General features: G+C 33.8%; 1 protein-coding gene across 1 annotated transcript; it reads right to left on the reverse strand.

Moving 5' to 3' along the window:
- Nucleotides 1-1462: 1462 nt before the first annotated feature.
- Nucleotides 1463-17020, reverse strand: LOC144840831 (ATP-dependent RNA helicase dhx29-like). The gene is made up of 28 exons (XM_078696875.1): nucleotides 16906-17020; nucleotides 13150-13217; nucleotides 12765-12875; nucleotides 12258-12387; nucleotides 11952-12100; nucleotides 11439-11567; nucleotides 11139-11265; nucleotides 10461-10745; nucleotides 10158-10350; nucleotides 9887-10010; nucleotides 9563-9664; nucleotides 9039-9182; nucleotides 8796-8876; nucleotides 8290-8580; nucleotides 8063-8206; nucleotides 7636-7812; nucleotides 7289-7468; nucleotides 6979-7068; nucleotides 6677-6816; nucleotides 6088-6261; nucleotides 5573-5701; nucleotides 5094-5169; nucleotides 4777-5001; nucleotides 3580-3716; nucleotides 3331-3421; nucleotides 2442-2945; nucleotides 1963-2059; nucleotides 1463-1660 (listed from the first exon to the last, which is right to left on the reverse strand). Exons 1-28 carry the CDS (start codon nucleotides 16982-16984, stop codon nucleotides 1611-1613), a joined length of 4227 nt encoding a protein of 1408 aa, XP_078553001.1. The 5' UTR covers nucleotides 16985-17020; the 3' UTR covers nucleotides 1463-1610.
- Between the last annotated feature and the right edge of the window lie 291 nt (nucleotides 17021-17311).

Consider the following 17311-nt stretch of genomic DNA (forward strand, 5'->3'; position numbering starts at 1 on the left):
AAAAAAATATTGTTAAATGATTTCATGTAAAAACTCATTTGAACTGAATGGAGGCCTACATCCAAAAGTCAATAAAATATAGGTTATATAAAGGAAAAAATGAATGTACAGGTAGTACTAGCAATACCAGGCAGGCACATGTCAGCTATGTCAAGACACTGTTTTTGCTAATCAGTCTCCAGGTATCAATAAATTACAATGAAAAGGATCACCCTATATTTTAATGGTCTTATGGTCACCCCATATTCATCTCATATAAACATGACATCAAGAGAGAGTGCTGTTCAATTTAATTGGACTATACACGTTTGGATTTCATACTAATATACAGTAAAAGATAATATACAGTACAACAAATTTAAAATGACAATACACTTCAGACTTTGTTGGAAGAAAATAGATTAGACATTTAGGTGTTTATTTCTTTATGTCTTTCCTTCGAATATAATTTTAACAGTTATGAAAGAGAATTGAACCAAAATTGTACACATTCTTCCGTCTTCATCAAATAGAGGCGAAGGCACACTCGCAGCCAAATTTACAGTATTGTACTATCGGTCTGATAACCTTCCATCTATGTACAATTCACAGAATGATGTCATAGTTATTTTATTTTTCACGCTGCTGCTCTAGCCCGCTACATCACAAGAGATGACGTAATCTGATATAAAGCAAGCAGCAGTTTTAGTATTGAGAGACTGACATAAATGCGAAAATGGAACCTCCACTATAATTTATAGGTCCCAGCTGGGAAAAGAGTCTAATGGTTGAATGACAAATCCCAAAGCATTTCTGGTATTTATGAGTCCCATGATATTATATAATACTGTAAATCAAAACAGTCCATGAAAGTTTTTGTTTGTACCATGGAACTATAATTATAGTTCCATGTTTGTACTAAAGTGACAGAAATTGAGTCTGTATTTCATATCAAAGTTATTCTCTTCTGTAACAAAAAAATAATATTTATTCACATATGAAAAGAAACGTTTGATTAATACTAAAAAACCAAGTATTTTTTCCTTTAAATTACATTTTTTCAGGTAAAATAACTATTATGTGACAATAAAATGACCACATTCAAAAACAAATTTGAAATAAAAAATATTTTTCAGAGGGACAATATATCTTTAAAACTGTTACATCAGCGTTTTTTGTAAGAAATATTTCTTGTTTTATTTTATGTCTTTAGGCAATGTGGCCAAGGATTACCAATAGTAAATTAATCACTGTCCTATCAGATAGGTGGATACAGAGGCTATTTTGTGAACCAATTCACCGGGGTAACCCCCTACTCTTCTCGAATAATGAACTGGGTTCTTTAAAGTGCACACAGATTATAACTGTCTACGGTTTATAGTCCTTATCCGAGAAGACTTGTTCCACCACCAGAACTAGGAGGGAGTCGATCTCGAACCCTTGCCGATGTTGTTGGCTCTTTAGGTACGGTAAACGGCGCCCCTGCCTTAACCGCTCGGCTCAAACAATTATCCTTATGAACTAATTGATATATTGTGTATATTGAAAAACTGGTGAGTCTTGTTCTCACAGTAAACAATAGTAATTAATTTAACCGCTTAAATTAAACTTCTATTCTCATCTAGAATATTTCATCGCTCTGCTTGTATTAGACCAATTAACAGCTGTATAATTTTCTCATCTGAAATAATAAGAGAAAAAATGAACACTTATTTTTAATGCAAAATAATCAATTAAAAGCAGATTACTTGTGTACAGTTATTATTATTAATAATGAAAATCCAATCAAATAACATCATAATCAGTACGAACAATAAAATCATTATGATACAATGTTATTGATATTATTTATTATGTTAATTAATTTCTTTTCAACGATAGTACAGTATTAAAATAAAAATTATTAATAAATTGTGAATTTATCTATTTATCATTATTATTGGTTATCATCTAGAGTATAAACATGCATTTATGTCTACTTACTGTGTATATCATATTGTGGATTTTGTAACTTTCTTATCAATATAACATCAAGTAGTTCACGTAACTGTTTGAATATAACAGCAGTCTTTGCAAATGCCTAAAAAAGGAATGGACAATTAACTGGTGCTACAGGTGGGTTGAGGTAATTTAAACTGACATACTGTACATTTGAAATACTAACTCCATTACAAAATACACAACAGATACAATCTAATATGCTAAATGTGTAGAAAAATAATTACTTTAGTAGATATAAAACAAAAAATAATTTTACTGTATGTCTGTGGAAAAATTCTTAAATCAACTTGTGATTAAGATCACGAATTCCAGACATGTTTACTGTTTGGTGTTCCTTAAACTGGATGTTATTATTTGAAACACCAGCTCCAATTTACACCAACATTATCAAGTAAACAAAAAAGAAATGCATCAAGTAGGTATATTATACTTTTTATCAGGAGAATAATAAAAAACTTTACTTTAAATTGAATCCATCCATCCACAGAAACGATACGTTCCCGATGCTGTATAGAAAGATCGCCACCAAACAGTAGCAAGTGATATGGAGAAATCAGTGTGGAATCACGAAGAAAAACTCGCGATTGTTTAACCTTCTCTAAGAACACCATCCACCCATGACAAGCGATTTTTTTGTTGACAGACGCTGGATGCAGAACAGCTCCACCTTTGGCTGTATCAACCATGGCTAATTTTTCATCTTTATCTAAAGGGTTTACCGATGGTTTAAAATTGATTTTAGCCACATTTGGATACAATCCAGCAGTCAGAACAGATTTCAGTAATTGAATGTTTTCTGTTGTCAGCTTGAATGAGTTCTTCTGCCATGCAGATTGGCTCTTACTGATCTCTAGCACACCAGATTCAGTAAATGATGCAGCGGAGGAACTCTGTGAGGTTCTGCCAGTTGAGTTGTCCAGGAAGCCAATGGATTTAATCAATTTCATTAGGTCATTCTTTACATTCTATAATAAAGATTTTAAAATATATATAATCTGTTTGCGGTAGCAAATACAATATTAAAGCTATAGTGTATATTCATACCATGCAAGTTGAAGATGGTAATACATGCACTATTGGATACAGTACTCTGAAAATTGATTCAAAGAACACAAAAATCATATCTAAAGTTTTTCCCTATTCATATTCATAATTGTCCAATTTAGGCTCTTAGTTTAAAAACTGTTTGTGTTAACCATAAACATTAATGAATTCTTAAACATCAATGTTTTCAATGTTGTTAAACAGAATTAATGTTTGGTGTAGCTTAATCTGCAGTCAATAAATATATGACTACAGATCTGAAATACACCAATTAAAACAAGCAAATGAAAATAATATTGGAATTACCTCAATATTAAGCAATGATGTTCGGCTCAGAAAGTTTCTTTGACAGTACTGGTGCTCTTCCTTTCTACCACGAGTCCTGGCTTCCTGCCACCTAAACAGATAGAAATATAGCATGGAGGAAAAAATAATAAATTTATTTTTTCATCCATGAATATACTGTAGGTACTCCCTATTGCAGTAATGCAATGTTTATAAATTATTTAACATAACACCTGTAATATGTATGTTCTACACCTGGTTTCTACCTACCCTGAGTACACTTTATATATCGTTATGTGGTCCGAGTTGGCTATTGCCAACGCCCTCTTTGCTGCATTGGCTTCACCTCTCTTCTCAAGGGGTACCACAAATGGTGACTTGTCAGTCATCGCAGCAGCAACAATTGCCTATTGTGAAAAAAAAACAATGAAAACAAAACAATGAATATAAAACATAGGTACTAAAGCCTCTGAAACCATGCTGTTGACTCAAATGACACTTTCAATATAACTATTACAGATCCTTTTTAAGAGTGACAATAGACTGTCTCACTGTCAGCCACTCCCACAAACTACATTTAAACTTTTGACGGTCCAGCATGAAAATATATTGCATGAATGTATTTGGTCTAGTTTATTGATTGATTGATTGATTTTATTTGATATTCATACATAAAAGTTAAAATATACAATGTATAAAAAGAATACCTGGATAACCCATTAAGTCGACAAAAAAGTAAACTTATTTCCAATGGGGTCCAATCCGTAATGACTGAAAAGTGAGTGGTTGGGCCTAGTACAATTATCGTTAAGTATGACTCAGTAAAAATGAAAAAACAAGAAAATACATACAAGACAAGAAAAAATCAAAAAAACAATATTAAAAATAGCTTAATTAAACTGAAATACCAAGCTGTTCATTATCAAAATATTCTTTAAGTTTTATTTTGAAGGTTGCATTATTTTGTATTGATTTGAGTGAACTGGGGAGCCTGTTCCAGTCACGGATACCTAAGAAATAAAAAGTCGTATCATTAACGCCAGTAGCCTTAGGAGTGACAAAATTAAATGTTGTACCCCTGGTGAAATGGTTGTGATGATCAGAAATTAACAAAAAGTTATCCTTAAGGAAAGAAGGCGTATTAAAGTTATAACGAATTTTGTGAACATAATTTAATCTTAAAAACTTATTTCTGAGGCTGTCATTAAGAAACCCAAGATCGGAAAGCTCTTTGGCACCTATGTGAGACCTCGGACCAACATTTAAAATGAAACGTGCCATCTTGTTTTGGGCAGTTTGTAATTTATGTTTAAGATTCTTATTGACACCGCCGTACCATGCCGAGGCAGAATAGTCAAATGTACATTGTATTAAAGCAGTGCTTAATAGTTTACGACATTTTTTAGTTTTTTTTTTAGTTTAGTAGTAATGGTGTTGTTAAATTAGGCAATTATTTACTACACCTACCACAGGTTCTAAGCAGCCAAGTATGGCTCCAAAAAGTAACATCTTGCCGATCCGAACATGAACCGGTAATGCTGCCAAGTGATGACCAAGAGCAGTTAAGCTAGGCTGATCAGATGAACATGCACCTATCTCTTGAAGTAAAGACATGGCAGCCCTGATGCTGCTGCCCTGTGGAGGATCTAAGGCTTGTTTGAGAAATTCATCAGGCTGGCCTAGCTTGCACTCCTGGAAGTAGGAATTGAATGTATACAGTAAATAATTTATAGACATATTTAAAGTAAGAAATGTAGTACTAATAAATACTGTATGCTACTAACCATAATATGTAGACAAAGCTCCTCAAGCGGAACTCTGAGGATCTCAGGAATGGTATATGACTTCAAAGAATTATACCTGAAGATAAATGTAAACAAAATGCTACAGGGGTGTAGATAAATAAATTGGGTAATAAATGAATACATTTCAAATAAAAAGCTTATTAAATACACATTGAGAAACTAGAAACTCAGATTAGCAAGGGAGTGAATGTTGAATGTGTATGACTGGACCAACATCTGAACTTCTAATCCAAAGGGCAAAGCAATGAATTAGGGCTGTACAGGAAAAATGAGGGTAACACTTAATGTGTTGAACGATTTGAATGATGTACTGTTCATTTTTTTCAAGATTACTTGTTCTACAGCACATCTGCTTAATATGCATTTAACAGAACATACTCAAGTCAATGTTTACACATTTGAGACCATAAGAAAATTCAGGTTTTTATGAGGGTGTGATTTTAATTGACTGCACTTACTTTTCATGTGTATACAGTCTAAAGCAGAAGCCACTGCGTACCCTACCAGCTCGGCCTTGCCTTTGCTTAGCACTTGCTTTGCTGATAAAGGTTTCTTCTAGAACACTCATCTGACTGCCTTCCAAATATCTACAAATATGTAATCTTAGTAATGGACTATTGAACTTTTCTACTATATACACAATTAGATTTTTATTTAATAATACTGTACATTATCATCCGTTATAGGAAGTTAAAATTGAGCTCAGCTTCTTATGGTAAAATGAGTACACACAAAGCAGTTGTTTTTTTCACAGATTTTGCATACATGAAAAATGTAATGTACCTCAACTAAGAGTTTGAAAGAGAAGCAACTGTAAGATCCTTCATTTATCTTTTCATTTACCAGCAACAAGAAACACACAATCAAATATTGTATATTTTAACTATGCTAATCTGCATTGGTAGCATGGGAGCAAAGGACAGTCAGAGAGCTTAGCATTTGAAGATGAGCACCTGAATGCTCCACAGCATACCTTGTTTCTTTTACTTTACCAGCATCAATAACAAACACAACATCAGGTATTGTGATGCCGGTCTCTGCTATGTTTGTGGCTAGAACTATCTTACGAACACCACTAGGACTTGTTTTGAAAGCTAGCGTTTGGTCTTGAGAGGAAAGCACAGAGTGCAGTCCTAGAACCGTGTACCTTTAAAATAAAAACATGTAAGGAATGAATATTGTTTATACAGTAGAACACCCTATTAATGGGACACTTTCTCACAATACACTAGAGCCAACCCTTATGCAGGGGACACTCTATGTCTTCTTAATAGGGATTCCTACTGCAGGATGTACTTCCTTTGTAACCAAAGCTCTGTCTACACTATCAAAACTTTATGTGACAAAAAAAATGTGATGTGCCCATATAAGGACATGATGATGTCATATCACTACCTTTTATTTAAGCATCACTACCATATTTGGGCACATCACACTATTTTGTCACATAAAGTGAAGTGTAGACAGAGCTTTGGAAGGTATTTTTTTAAATAAAAACAGTATAAAGGTACTCTGTCAATTTTGGTGATTATCTTTGTGGAAAGTAGATGAAATGGACTTACTTTGTTGGGTTTGAGAATAGTTTGTGACTTTGTAGAATTTCGTATAACTCTTGAATGTTGGCTAAACCAGGCAAAAATATCAAAACAGCACCCTCTATAGAACTATACTCACTATCAGTTTGAAAAGATTTAAGTAATTCCTAAAAATAGATCCAAAATAAGACTTATTTATTAAATATTTATATATAACAAAAGGATTGGCAATGGTAATATCATACTGTTCATTTGGACCAGTTCATTTATCTTCCAAGGGGTGTTCATTCTGGGATTAATGAGATATTTTGTCTTTTTTTACTGCTTACCAATATAAGATCCATGTTGATACGATCTGGATTTAAATAAGAGACAGCATGTCGTGTGCGTTTACTGAACATATCCGATGAAAGACCACTCTAAAATAAAACCAGAATTATACAATTTTAATACGTTTTTTTTGTCGTTTTTACAGTGCATTCTCCCACTTATCAGGTCCCATGTGCTGTGTCTCTCCTGTATTGTAGTCGCTTACTCTCTATTTCAGGACACAAATTCTAGTCCTTAATCTTATCCAAGCACATAATTCTTTTACATTTAAACTTTGTACATTTCTAAAATAAAAAAAAACACACATACCATATCAATGTTACTAGGATCTTCTTTTTCCCATGCTAACTTGACGTTGCTCACATGACCAGCCTTGCCGGTCACTTTCACATTAGCTTGGCCTTCCACAGCGGTACGCCTCAATGCATATGGTGAATCCTCATCTAAATTGTAACCTGTTCTCTCTATGGCATCTTCCAAATGAAGAACCTTTAGAATAATATCACAATAAAAATATTAAAACTACCATATTTGGGCATATCACTACCATATTTGAGCACATCACACTTTTGCTGTCAAACTAGTTTGATAGTGTAGACAGAGCTTTATGAATGAGATCTATGATGTCGCTGTGACATCATATCTATGGTCTTTACCTGTACAGGGAATGTCCTGCCTGGAATATTGACCACTGGACAATGGCCAAAGTAGGCAGATATCTTGCTACTGTCCACTGTAGCACTCATTAATAACACTTTAAAATCACTTCTGATCTTCAAAAGTTTCTTTAGATGGATTAGAAGGAAATCCGACTGCACACTCCTTTCATGAACCTTTGGAGGATTAAAAAAAGTTTTAAAAATCACTACTTGGATATTTGTTCAGTTTATGAAATGCAATTTATCATGATTCTGCTTTGTTATAAATATTGTTCAGTTTGTGTTGATCCAAGAAGATGTTCTTTGTAATCCAATCTTTAATCTATTTCAATCTCATTTATTTCAAAGCACCTAGGACAATATGCTGATTGTTAAAAGTGCTATATAAATATAACAGCATTAAAATTATAACAATTTAAATTACCTCATCCACAATAACATGTGAAACTTCTTCTATCATAGGGTCAATCTGTAGCCTTCGTAGAAGTATTCCAGTCGTGCAGTACAAAAGCCGAGTTGTGCTTGTCTGTTTGGAGTCTAAGCGAATTTGGTAACCACATAGGGAGTCCTATAAGCAAATATGTGTGTTTAATACTATAAATTAAATATCTCTAATATGTGGTATTAGAGTGGCTTGTAAAATATTATTACCTTACTTCCAGGCTCATTTTCACCAATTTCTTCTGAAACTCTTCTTGCTAAGCTTGAGGCGGATATTCTTCTAGGCTGTGTACAGACAATACTCCTAAGGCTAGCCTTGCTATCACCCAGTAGCAGATGCTCAAGTATGTAGTGCGGCACTTGGGTGCTCTTGCCACAGCCTGTTTCACCAGCAATCACCACTACAGGGTTGCTTGAAATTCGTTCTAAGATGGCGTGCTTAAATTCGAACACTGGCAGACTTTGTCTTGTATGTAATAGCCTTTGGAATTCTTCAGATCGCTGAAAATAAAATGTTATGTTATATGTACTGTGAACTTTAAATGTACCGAATAGTCAATATTATTTAAGCAGACATACCGTTAAGTACCATTTTAGTTGACTGTCCCATTTCCCATTTGGAAAACTAGACTTTCGAGAAACACAAGACCTTTTGGGCTATGCAAGGGTAACATCCAAAAGACTTTAATATATAGCAAGATATCATGTTTACCTACCTGTCTCGACTGGTAAATATCACATAATCTTGCATGGGAAACCTTTGAAATTGTTTTCACTTCATTTGAAATTGGCAAATCCTAAAAAAAAACAAGAATTAAGGTTAATAATTGAAAGAAATCCATTCTTATATTTACTACTGTATATACACAAAATATTTATTCAACATTGATATTTTACATAGCAGTTATCTCTCAACATTTTGGAGAGAGGTGAATTAATTGTAAATTTAAATGACTTACATCATTCCAGTCCCGATCTTCCCATGATTGCTCCCGATCTTCCCATGATTGTTCAACTTCTTCAAATTCAGTGTCCAGGGAATCTTCTGTGATTTTTACAGTCTTTAGCTGCTTTACTAGTTTTGCTACAAAGTCATCCCTAGGCTGTAAAATGAAAGATGAGTTGGCTTGTTTATATTCAGAGTAGACACAGGTTAAAGGCTCTCCTCAGCCTTGTGGTAGAACAAGTCTTCTAGATAAGAAGACTGGACTAGACTGGAGGTCCAGTTGCTTACACCTCAGTTCCTGTCATTACGAGAGGTAATTGAGTACCTTCCCGACATGAATGGAGAAGAATGAATGTGACGTCATCTTGTCTACTGTGAAAGCATTATGAGGAACTGCATATACCTATTGTGAAGCACTTTGGTTAAAGCATTATCAGCAATATTATAAGTATTATAAACAAAAGGTTTTATTTATACTTTACTGTATCAAATGTCAAAAGCAATATGTATATCTGCTGACAATTTTTCTACCCTTACCTTGTTTTTTTCTTGTTTGCTTTCTTGTTTTGATTTCATCTCCGCATCTCTCCACTCCAACCAAACATTGCGATAAGGCGGTGGCAACAGCTGATGAATTGACTAGAAAATAACACTTTTTTTTGTAAGTACAAAGTAAACAAACTGGTATCGACATTATCAAACTCAATGTTCTTTGTATCATCATCTGGTGAACATCAATAATACAAACTATATAGACTTCCATAACATAATTTTCAAGTAAAAACAATCATTTAAATGCACATTCTAGGTATGAATAATTTATAATATATTTGTCCATTTGTAAATTTCTATATTTCGTACCTGTCCTGGACAAAGGTTCCACATGGCCAGTACACTGGCCAAGTGCTGAGCATCCATAGAGTTCTCAGTCAAAATATCAGGACACACACTTAAAATTCCATCAGCTTTGCGATCAATTTTTACTCTAAAGATAAACGATAAGACTTAACATAAGACAATATGACCAAGCAGATAAAAACCTACCAACGGGCGAAAAAAGGCATAGCAATGCTTCGAACCCACACCAGTATAATTTACATAGCTACAACAACAAGTAAATTTGGCACTCTACCTGCTCTTCCACCTTCCTTTGGAACAACTGATTTTTTCATACTTCGGTGGAGGACTCTTTGGCAAGTTCTTTCGACACCAGTCGATTAAAAATTGTTTCGGTGATTTGCCTGTCCATTGTTGACGAGTGTAAGCAAAGTCACGCACGTCTAGAGTGGGTCGTTTTTCTTCACTTTGATTTGTTTTAGGTGATTCTAGAATTAAAAAGTATAGATGTTATGTTATGGTGCATTAACATAGCTCCTGAGCAGTTTGTGCCAATAAATTAATTGTGCAGCCTCACACTAAATTCTTTTTTGCGTACCTGTAGTTGCAACTGCAATTGCAGTCTCTTCAGCAGCTGCAAATAATGCAAATGCACCAATGTCTTCATCCTCATTTACTTTTCCATCTTTTTCATCTACTTTTCCATCACTTTCATCTACTTTTCCATCCTTTAGCTCTACTTTTCCATCCTTTTCCTTTCCAATTTGCTTATCAACTTGGTTCATTGGTTCTGCATTCTCTGGGTTGTTAGTTCCATCACCTTGATTTTGTTCCTCTTTTAATCGGTTGTCGAATCCTTCCATTTTTTCAATCTCACACATTTCTAAGTAAAAAAACACACACATAATCATTATCACGAACGCGACACAGCGGACAATTTTTCTCCAATCAGAGAGATTATTGGCCAAAGTGTGCATAGATTTATACAGTACAGTTTTTAAATTAAGTATACCGTTGACTGCAATGAAATGATAATATTTTGGTATAAGTCTTGAATTTTCGCATTTATAGAATGTTGTAGCGTTGATATGTTCAACAATCAGATATCACAGGCGTAATAGTGTCTGACTGAGTAGTGAGAAGACTGGCATATAAGATAAGTCAATTCAGGATGCAACCATACTCTCCATAGTGGCTCATATTTTGAGCTGTGATAGTGCTGGAGTTGACTCTCTAGTTGTATAACACCTCTATGGATCAGAATCATTGGTCTCACCATCTTTCAACTGTTTGATCTTCTTTCCAATGGTCTTCTTTGCAGATTGATCCTTTGCTTGTTTGGCAGCAATTGCCTCTTCTTTCACATCCCAGAGTTTCGCTCTTATCTCAATATATCTCTCATTCTGAAAATGAATATTTAATGTGTGTCAACACTTTCCTAATCAGTAACAACAAACCTATTTTGAAAATGTCTGTTTTTGGGAATGGGGATTCAAATTTCTGATATTAACGAGAGTGGAGTGTGATGATTTGGTTTCGCTTTGGGTAGAACACTGAAGAGAAGTAACTCACTTACTGCATCAGTAATTTTATCTTCGATATTTTCACTAGCGACCATTTCCTCATCACTGTCATCATCGTAATCTTCAGCATACTTCAAAATCCAATCTTTCATTGTGACATTGTTATCAGACCTTCGCTCTTGCTAGAAAGAAAATTATATTAAGTTGAAATGGATACCAAAAAGATCTCTTTGTTTTTGTTGTCTTTTATCGGTAGTAAAAGCTATGGTTCACATAAACATATATCAACACAGTTTTAAATACATATTCATAAATAAGTAGGATTAATACACAGTTGTATTTGCCTTATGAATTATTCATGAATCAAGAGATTGCTCATGCAAAATAATAAAAATATGAGACAACTTATATCAACCAGCAATTGCCCAGAGAATGAATGCTGTGGGTTACTGGTTAAAATCTTGCTTGATACATTTGTTTAATTTTTAGTGTGTGGGGAAGATATTGAGATGGTTAATTCCATACAATTTTCACTTTTTTGGCTTTAAAGCTATCCATACAGTTACCTTTAATTGTTGTTCTTTTTTCAGTGCTTCTTCCTTTTCTTTCTTTTCTTGTTCTTTTCTCTCATCATCATTATTTTCTACTTTAGGTTTTGTTTTATTTTTTTCTTCCACAACCATATATTCAGCTGAGAAACCTTGAGGTAAGAGTGCTATAAAAAAAGAAAAAAAAAGAAAATTACATTATGCTCAGTAGCTAAAAATATGCTTCTGTTGGAATATTTTCATTCATCTTTTGGAATCATTGTTGCTTTCGGGATCATTGATTACTTACTAACTTTTACTGGAAAATTTATTTGAAACATTTACCATCGTTGAGGTTGAGGCAGAGCCAGTCAAGCGCATCATGGAGGTCACCGCCATTCTTGATAACATGTGACATTGCATCAGATATGTGATTGTGTTGGAAACCGACATTTGACAATGAGTTGTAGAAGTCCTGCAATTTAAAGATCATAATGTCACAAACTATCCAATCAAATACATTTTACAGGTCATTTTTCATGCATACAGTATGTTCAATTTTCTTATTTTGTGCACATGCATATGTGTACAAGGGCTTTTATGTGACATGATGAAGCAAGTAGATTAAAGGCATCTTGCCACAGGACCTCGATCTTACCATTCTCACACATCGCTCTCTCCTGATCAGATCCCCCTGTTTCTCTGTCAAGAGTCAGCTATAGACAAAAACCCATTACTCTATGGTCGCTTTTGATTAGTTCAAAGTGGAGGATCAAGAAAAAGAAATATGGAAACTCCTCCCATGACTTGCATTTTAAACCACGTATTTTAATGAAACAAAAAATGACTTACTGTAAGTTTCTTGGCAGTAACTCTACTGGAGAGTTTCTTTGCATCTTGACTTTCTTTCAGCCTCAGAATTTCAGAAATTATCTCCTTTTCTAAGCCAGCAGGAAGCTTTACCTAATTAATTGAAAATATTAAATTACAGATAAATAAAATTTATAATAATAATGCTATGACATGTGCCATATACAAATCGTCATCTATTCATTTCTTTGTATTTTATCTTTGTGTGTATATTTCAATGTGGCGAGTCAGTATTTTTTTTACATTATCCATGTTCTGTATATGTATTACGTTGTGTTTAAGAATAATTAAATATGATATGAATGGAATATAGTACATATATTTCTAATAACGAATTGATTTGAGGAAGTATCAAACATCTGCTTACTTTTAGTATTGATTTATCTTCATCCTTTCCATCCAATGATGGACTATCAAAGGCATATTTCTTTGGAACTGAAAATAGATAAATTGTCAGTATCACTATTGTCTTCTTTCTATTCTACTGTACACCAGGAATGTTTATCCCAATTTCAGTGTAAGTTATCCAGTAGTACTCTAGTATAGTATAACTATACCTCCATGGTATAACTGAATATAAAGTAGTGTATTCAATTCAGTATAATTATAATATTTATTAGTTATCCGCTTGGTATACCAAGCGGATAACTCCTTGTAATTGTATGAGATCAATATTTTTTTTCTGTATTATTAGTTATCCGCATAGTAGCGGATAACTCCTTGTAATCGTCCTGTTACTTTTTTTTTTTTTTTTTTTTCTTATTTCTTTCTCCCTCATTTTTGTGTCTCACGTATCTCAAAAACTTGTAAACATAACATTTCATAACTTTGTCAACATATGGGCATTTACGTGAAGTTGTGCACCTCCTATTTTTGAATGACGTCAGAGTTGCGCAACGTGACTTACGCGCGATTTTATGATTTTTAATGATTGATCATAGCTTAAAAACCAAGCGTAATTTTTTTTTTACCCTTTATGAAAATTTAAGTCATATCAAGGGCAAACTTTTAGTTAACTAAAAATGGCGTGTTTTACAAGAAGTTACGCGCGCACGCGCATTTAAAATTTTAAAATGCGCAAAATTAATTTCTAATCAACTTTTTACGCCATTCATGACATTTTGCGCATGTCAAAATTTCCCGCGCGCGCGAACAATTTTACGCGTGCAGTGCGCACGCAGCATGAAAATCATGTTTTTTTCTATTAAATTGTGATTTTCCAGCCTTTCCTAGTCATTTTTAAAAAGATTGACATCATTTCAAATTAAAATGACGTCATACGTACACGTTGATTTAGACCATTTGCATGCGTTTTAGTTGCAAAAGTTACAAAATATTGTCAAAATTATGCCTATTTTGAATCTATTATAGCTCCTCAGGATCAACCGTTACCCCCGAGTTTTTTAACTTAATATGTAAGCAGATATGATGTAGATATGAATTCATGCAGAATTTTTTCCTTACGGATGTTGTGACGTCATCGTATGGCCACACAAATGTAAAAAATAGGATTTTTGTCTCTTTCGTTATTGCTCATCACATTCAATGGAGCGCATCACGCTTATCCGTCTTCCATTTTCTCCGAGATTTTAATATTATCTAGGTCAATCAACTATCTTTCGCATGAGTTAAAAATATTTTAATTTTTATAACGTCATCATGCCTAAAAATTTAAATTACGTGGGTCATTAATTTTATCTTTACAGTAAATTTTAATCTGTTATAGCTCGTAAGAATAAAATGTGATAATCACGATTAAAACGTTTTCTGGAAGCTATTGGATTGTAGATACGAATTCATGTGAACATTTTGTCAATCAGATGTAGTGACGTCATCATATGGCCAGTTGAATAAAAAAAGTCGTATTTTCATATTTTGCGTCATAGTTCATCACATTTAAAAGAGCGCGCATCTATATTTTACGTATCCAAATTTCTTCTACACGCTAATATGTTGTTGCTGAGATAATATCCTTCCGAAATTGGTATTTTAGTGTTTCATTTTGATACCGTCGCCATGTTAAAAAATGGAATAAATGGCGGGTCCCGTAATTTCACCTATTCTACACTGTATGTAATATGTATACAGATTATACTGTTTATACTGTATATATGACACAAAATTGACAGAATTCAGCACTAACAACATATCATATTCTTCAGATCAGGTCATAATGCCATAATCTTTTTCTGGGTGCAAAATTCTAACGTATGACGTGCACGTGGCGTTTGTCGTGCGGATAACTAACTCGTCAAAGTGACGAGTTTCATGTCTAGTTCTTCTTTCCTTCCTTCCTTTTTGTGAGTCGTGTTCCTCTAAAATGTGTAAACATAACATTTCATAACTTTGACAACATATGGGCATTTACGTGAAGTTGTGCACCTCCTATTTTTGAATGACGTCATAGTTGCGCAACGTGACTTATGCGCAATTTTATGAATTTCAATGATTGATCATAGATTAAAAACCAAAAGTCATTTAGTATTGACACTTTGACAAAATTTAAGTCATATCAGGGGCAAACTTTCTACGGATTAAAAATGGCATGTTTGACAAGAAGTTACGCGCGCACGCGCATTTAAAATTTCAAAATGCGCAAAATTAATTTCTAATCAACTTTTTACGCGTTTCTTGTCATTTTGAGCATGTCAAAAATTCCCACGGGCGCGCAATTTTTTATGCGCGCGGTGCGCACATAGCGTTAAAAACATATTTTTTTCTCTTGAATTATATTTTTCAAGCCTTTCCCAGTGATTTTGAAAACAATTTAGACCTTTTCCAGTTTAAATAACGCCATACGAACACGTTGAATTAGACAATTCGTGCGCGTTTTTTATGAAAAAGCTTTAAAAATCGTCAAAATTATGTCTTTTTTTAAACAGTCATAGTTTCTAAAGTAAACCGTTAACCGTTTATTTTTATTACAAAATCTAGAAGTTGATGAGTTGTAGATATCGGATCATGCATCAATAAGGCTAAAAAAACATTGTGACGTCATCGTATGGCCACACGAATGTAAAATATAGGATTTTTGTCTCTTTCGTTATTGCTCATCACATTCAATGGAGCGCATCGCGCTTATCTGTATTCCTTTTTCTCCTACATTTATATATTGTGTAGGTCAATCAACTTTCTTTAGCATGAGATAAAAATATTTTAATTTTTATGACGTCATCATGCCTAAAAATTTTAATTACGTGGGTCATTAATTTCATCTTTACAGTAAATTTTAATCTGTAATAGCTCGTAAGAATAAAATGTGATAATCACGATTAAAACGTTTTCTGGAAGCTATTGGATTGTAGATACGAATTCATGTAAACATTTTGCCAATCGGATGTTGTGACGTCATCATATGGCCAGTTGAATAAAAAAAGTCGTATTTTGATATTTTGCGTAATAGTTCATCACATTTAAAAGGGTGCGCATCTATATTTTACGTATTCAAATTTCTTCTACACGTTAATATGTTGTTCCTGAGATAATTTCCTTCTGAAATTGCTATCTAAGTGTTTCATTTTGATACCGTCGCCATGTTAAAAATTGGAATAAATGGCGGGTCCCGTAATTTCACCTATTCTACACTGTATGTAATATGTATACAGCTTATACTGTTTGCATGTATATACTATATGACACAAAATTCAGCACTAACAGCATGTCATATTCTTCAGTTCTTGTCATAATGCCATAATCTTTATCTGTGTGCAATATTCCAACGTATGACGTGCACGTGGCGTTTGTCGTGGTGCGGATAACTAACTCGTCAAAGTGACGAGTTTCATGTCTAGTTACCTTCTTGTATTGTAATAAAATAGTGTCAAAAAAAAGGGGAAAATATACTTTCTAGTTTAATTTCAGCATTGTTTGTTGGAGTCTTTACTACTACCTGTAGATCAATCATGGTTTCCTAGCCTAGGCCTGCGTAATAAACTTGGTACAGGTCAACATGACATGCACAGGAACAGCGAGTGCCCAGCCACGCCGGCCTACTACGCCGAGAACCTCACATCATCAGGGCCTAGCTTTTTAAAGGTTTAGTTCATACCGGAACCTAATAGGCCTAGTAGCCTGTGGTTTGCTAGCATAAAGAAGTATCCTGGGCCTTAAATTGTATTCATACCGTCCTGTTTTTTCTTGCTTTCGATACTTTCAGATGCAATTGGTTTTGGTGGTTTGGCTCTTCTTTTGTTGCCTCCCATCTCTTATATTATGTACATTTTTTATCTGCATACGCACACATGTTTTTTAACTTGTTTTGATATAGCGCCCTCTGTAGACAAACTCAATATGTTTATTCATGCATTGATTTTTTTTCCAACTACTCGGCCGTTCCAAGGCAAAACAACGTAACTACAAAATGTTGCTTTTCGAGAAAAATTTAATTGAAGTTTGAGTGTTTGCATTTCAGCAACAAATTATCGTAATGATGTGAAATTTTGCATGAGTATATATAAATAATAATTATTAATAAATACGAAATGTTGAATAATTTAAACAATTTTATCAAAAGTTATTACCACTTTTAA

This window comes from Antedon bifida, chromosome 1, assembly GCF_963402885.1.
Source record: "Antedon bifida chromosome 1, ecAntBifi1.1, whole genome shotgun sequence".
In the NCBI taxonomy this organism is placed as follows: Eukaryota; Metazoa; Echinodermata; class Crinoidea; order Comatulida; family Antedonidae; genus Antedon; species Antedon bifida.

Excerpts from the sequence above, each read along its gene's own strand:
- LOC144840831 (XM_078696875.1), bottom strand. The coding sequence starts at position 16,984 with ATGGGAGGCAACAAAAGAAGAGCCAAACCACCAAAACCAATTGCATCT. Across the intron at positions 3,717-4,776 it reads TTGGCTGCTTAGAACCTGTG|GCAATTGTTGCTGCTGCGAT; the intron begins GTAGGTGTAGTA and ends TTTTCACAATAG. Across the intron at positions 1,661-1,962 it reads TCCACAATATGATATACACA|ATGAGAAAATTATACAGCTG; the intron begins GTAAGTAGACAT and ends TTATTATTTCAG.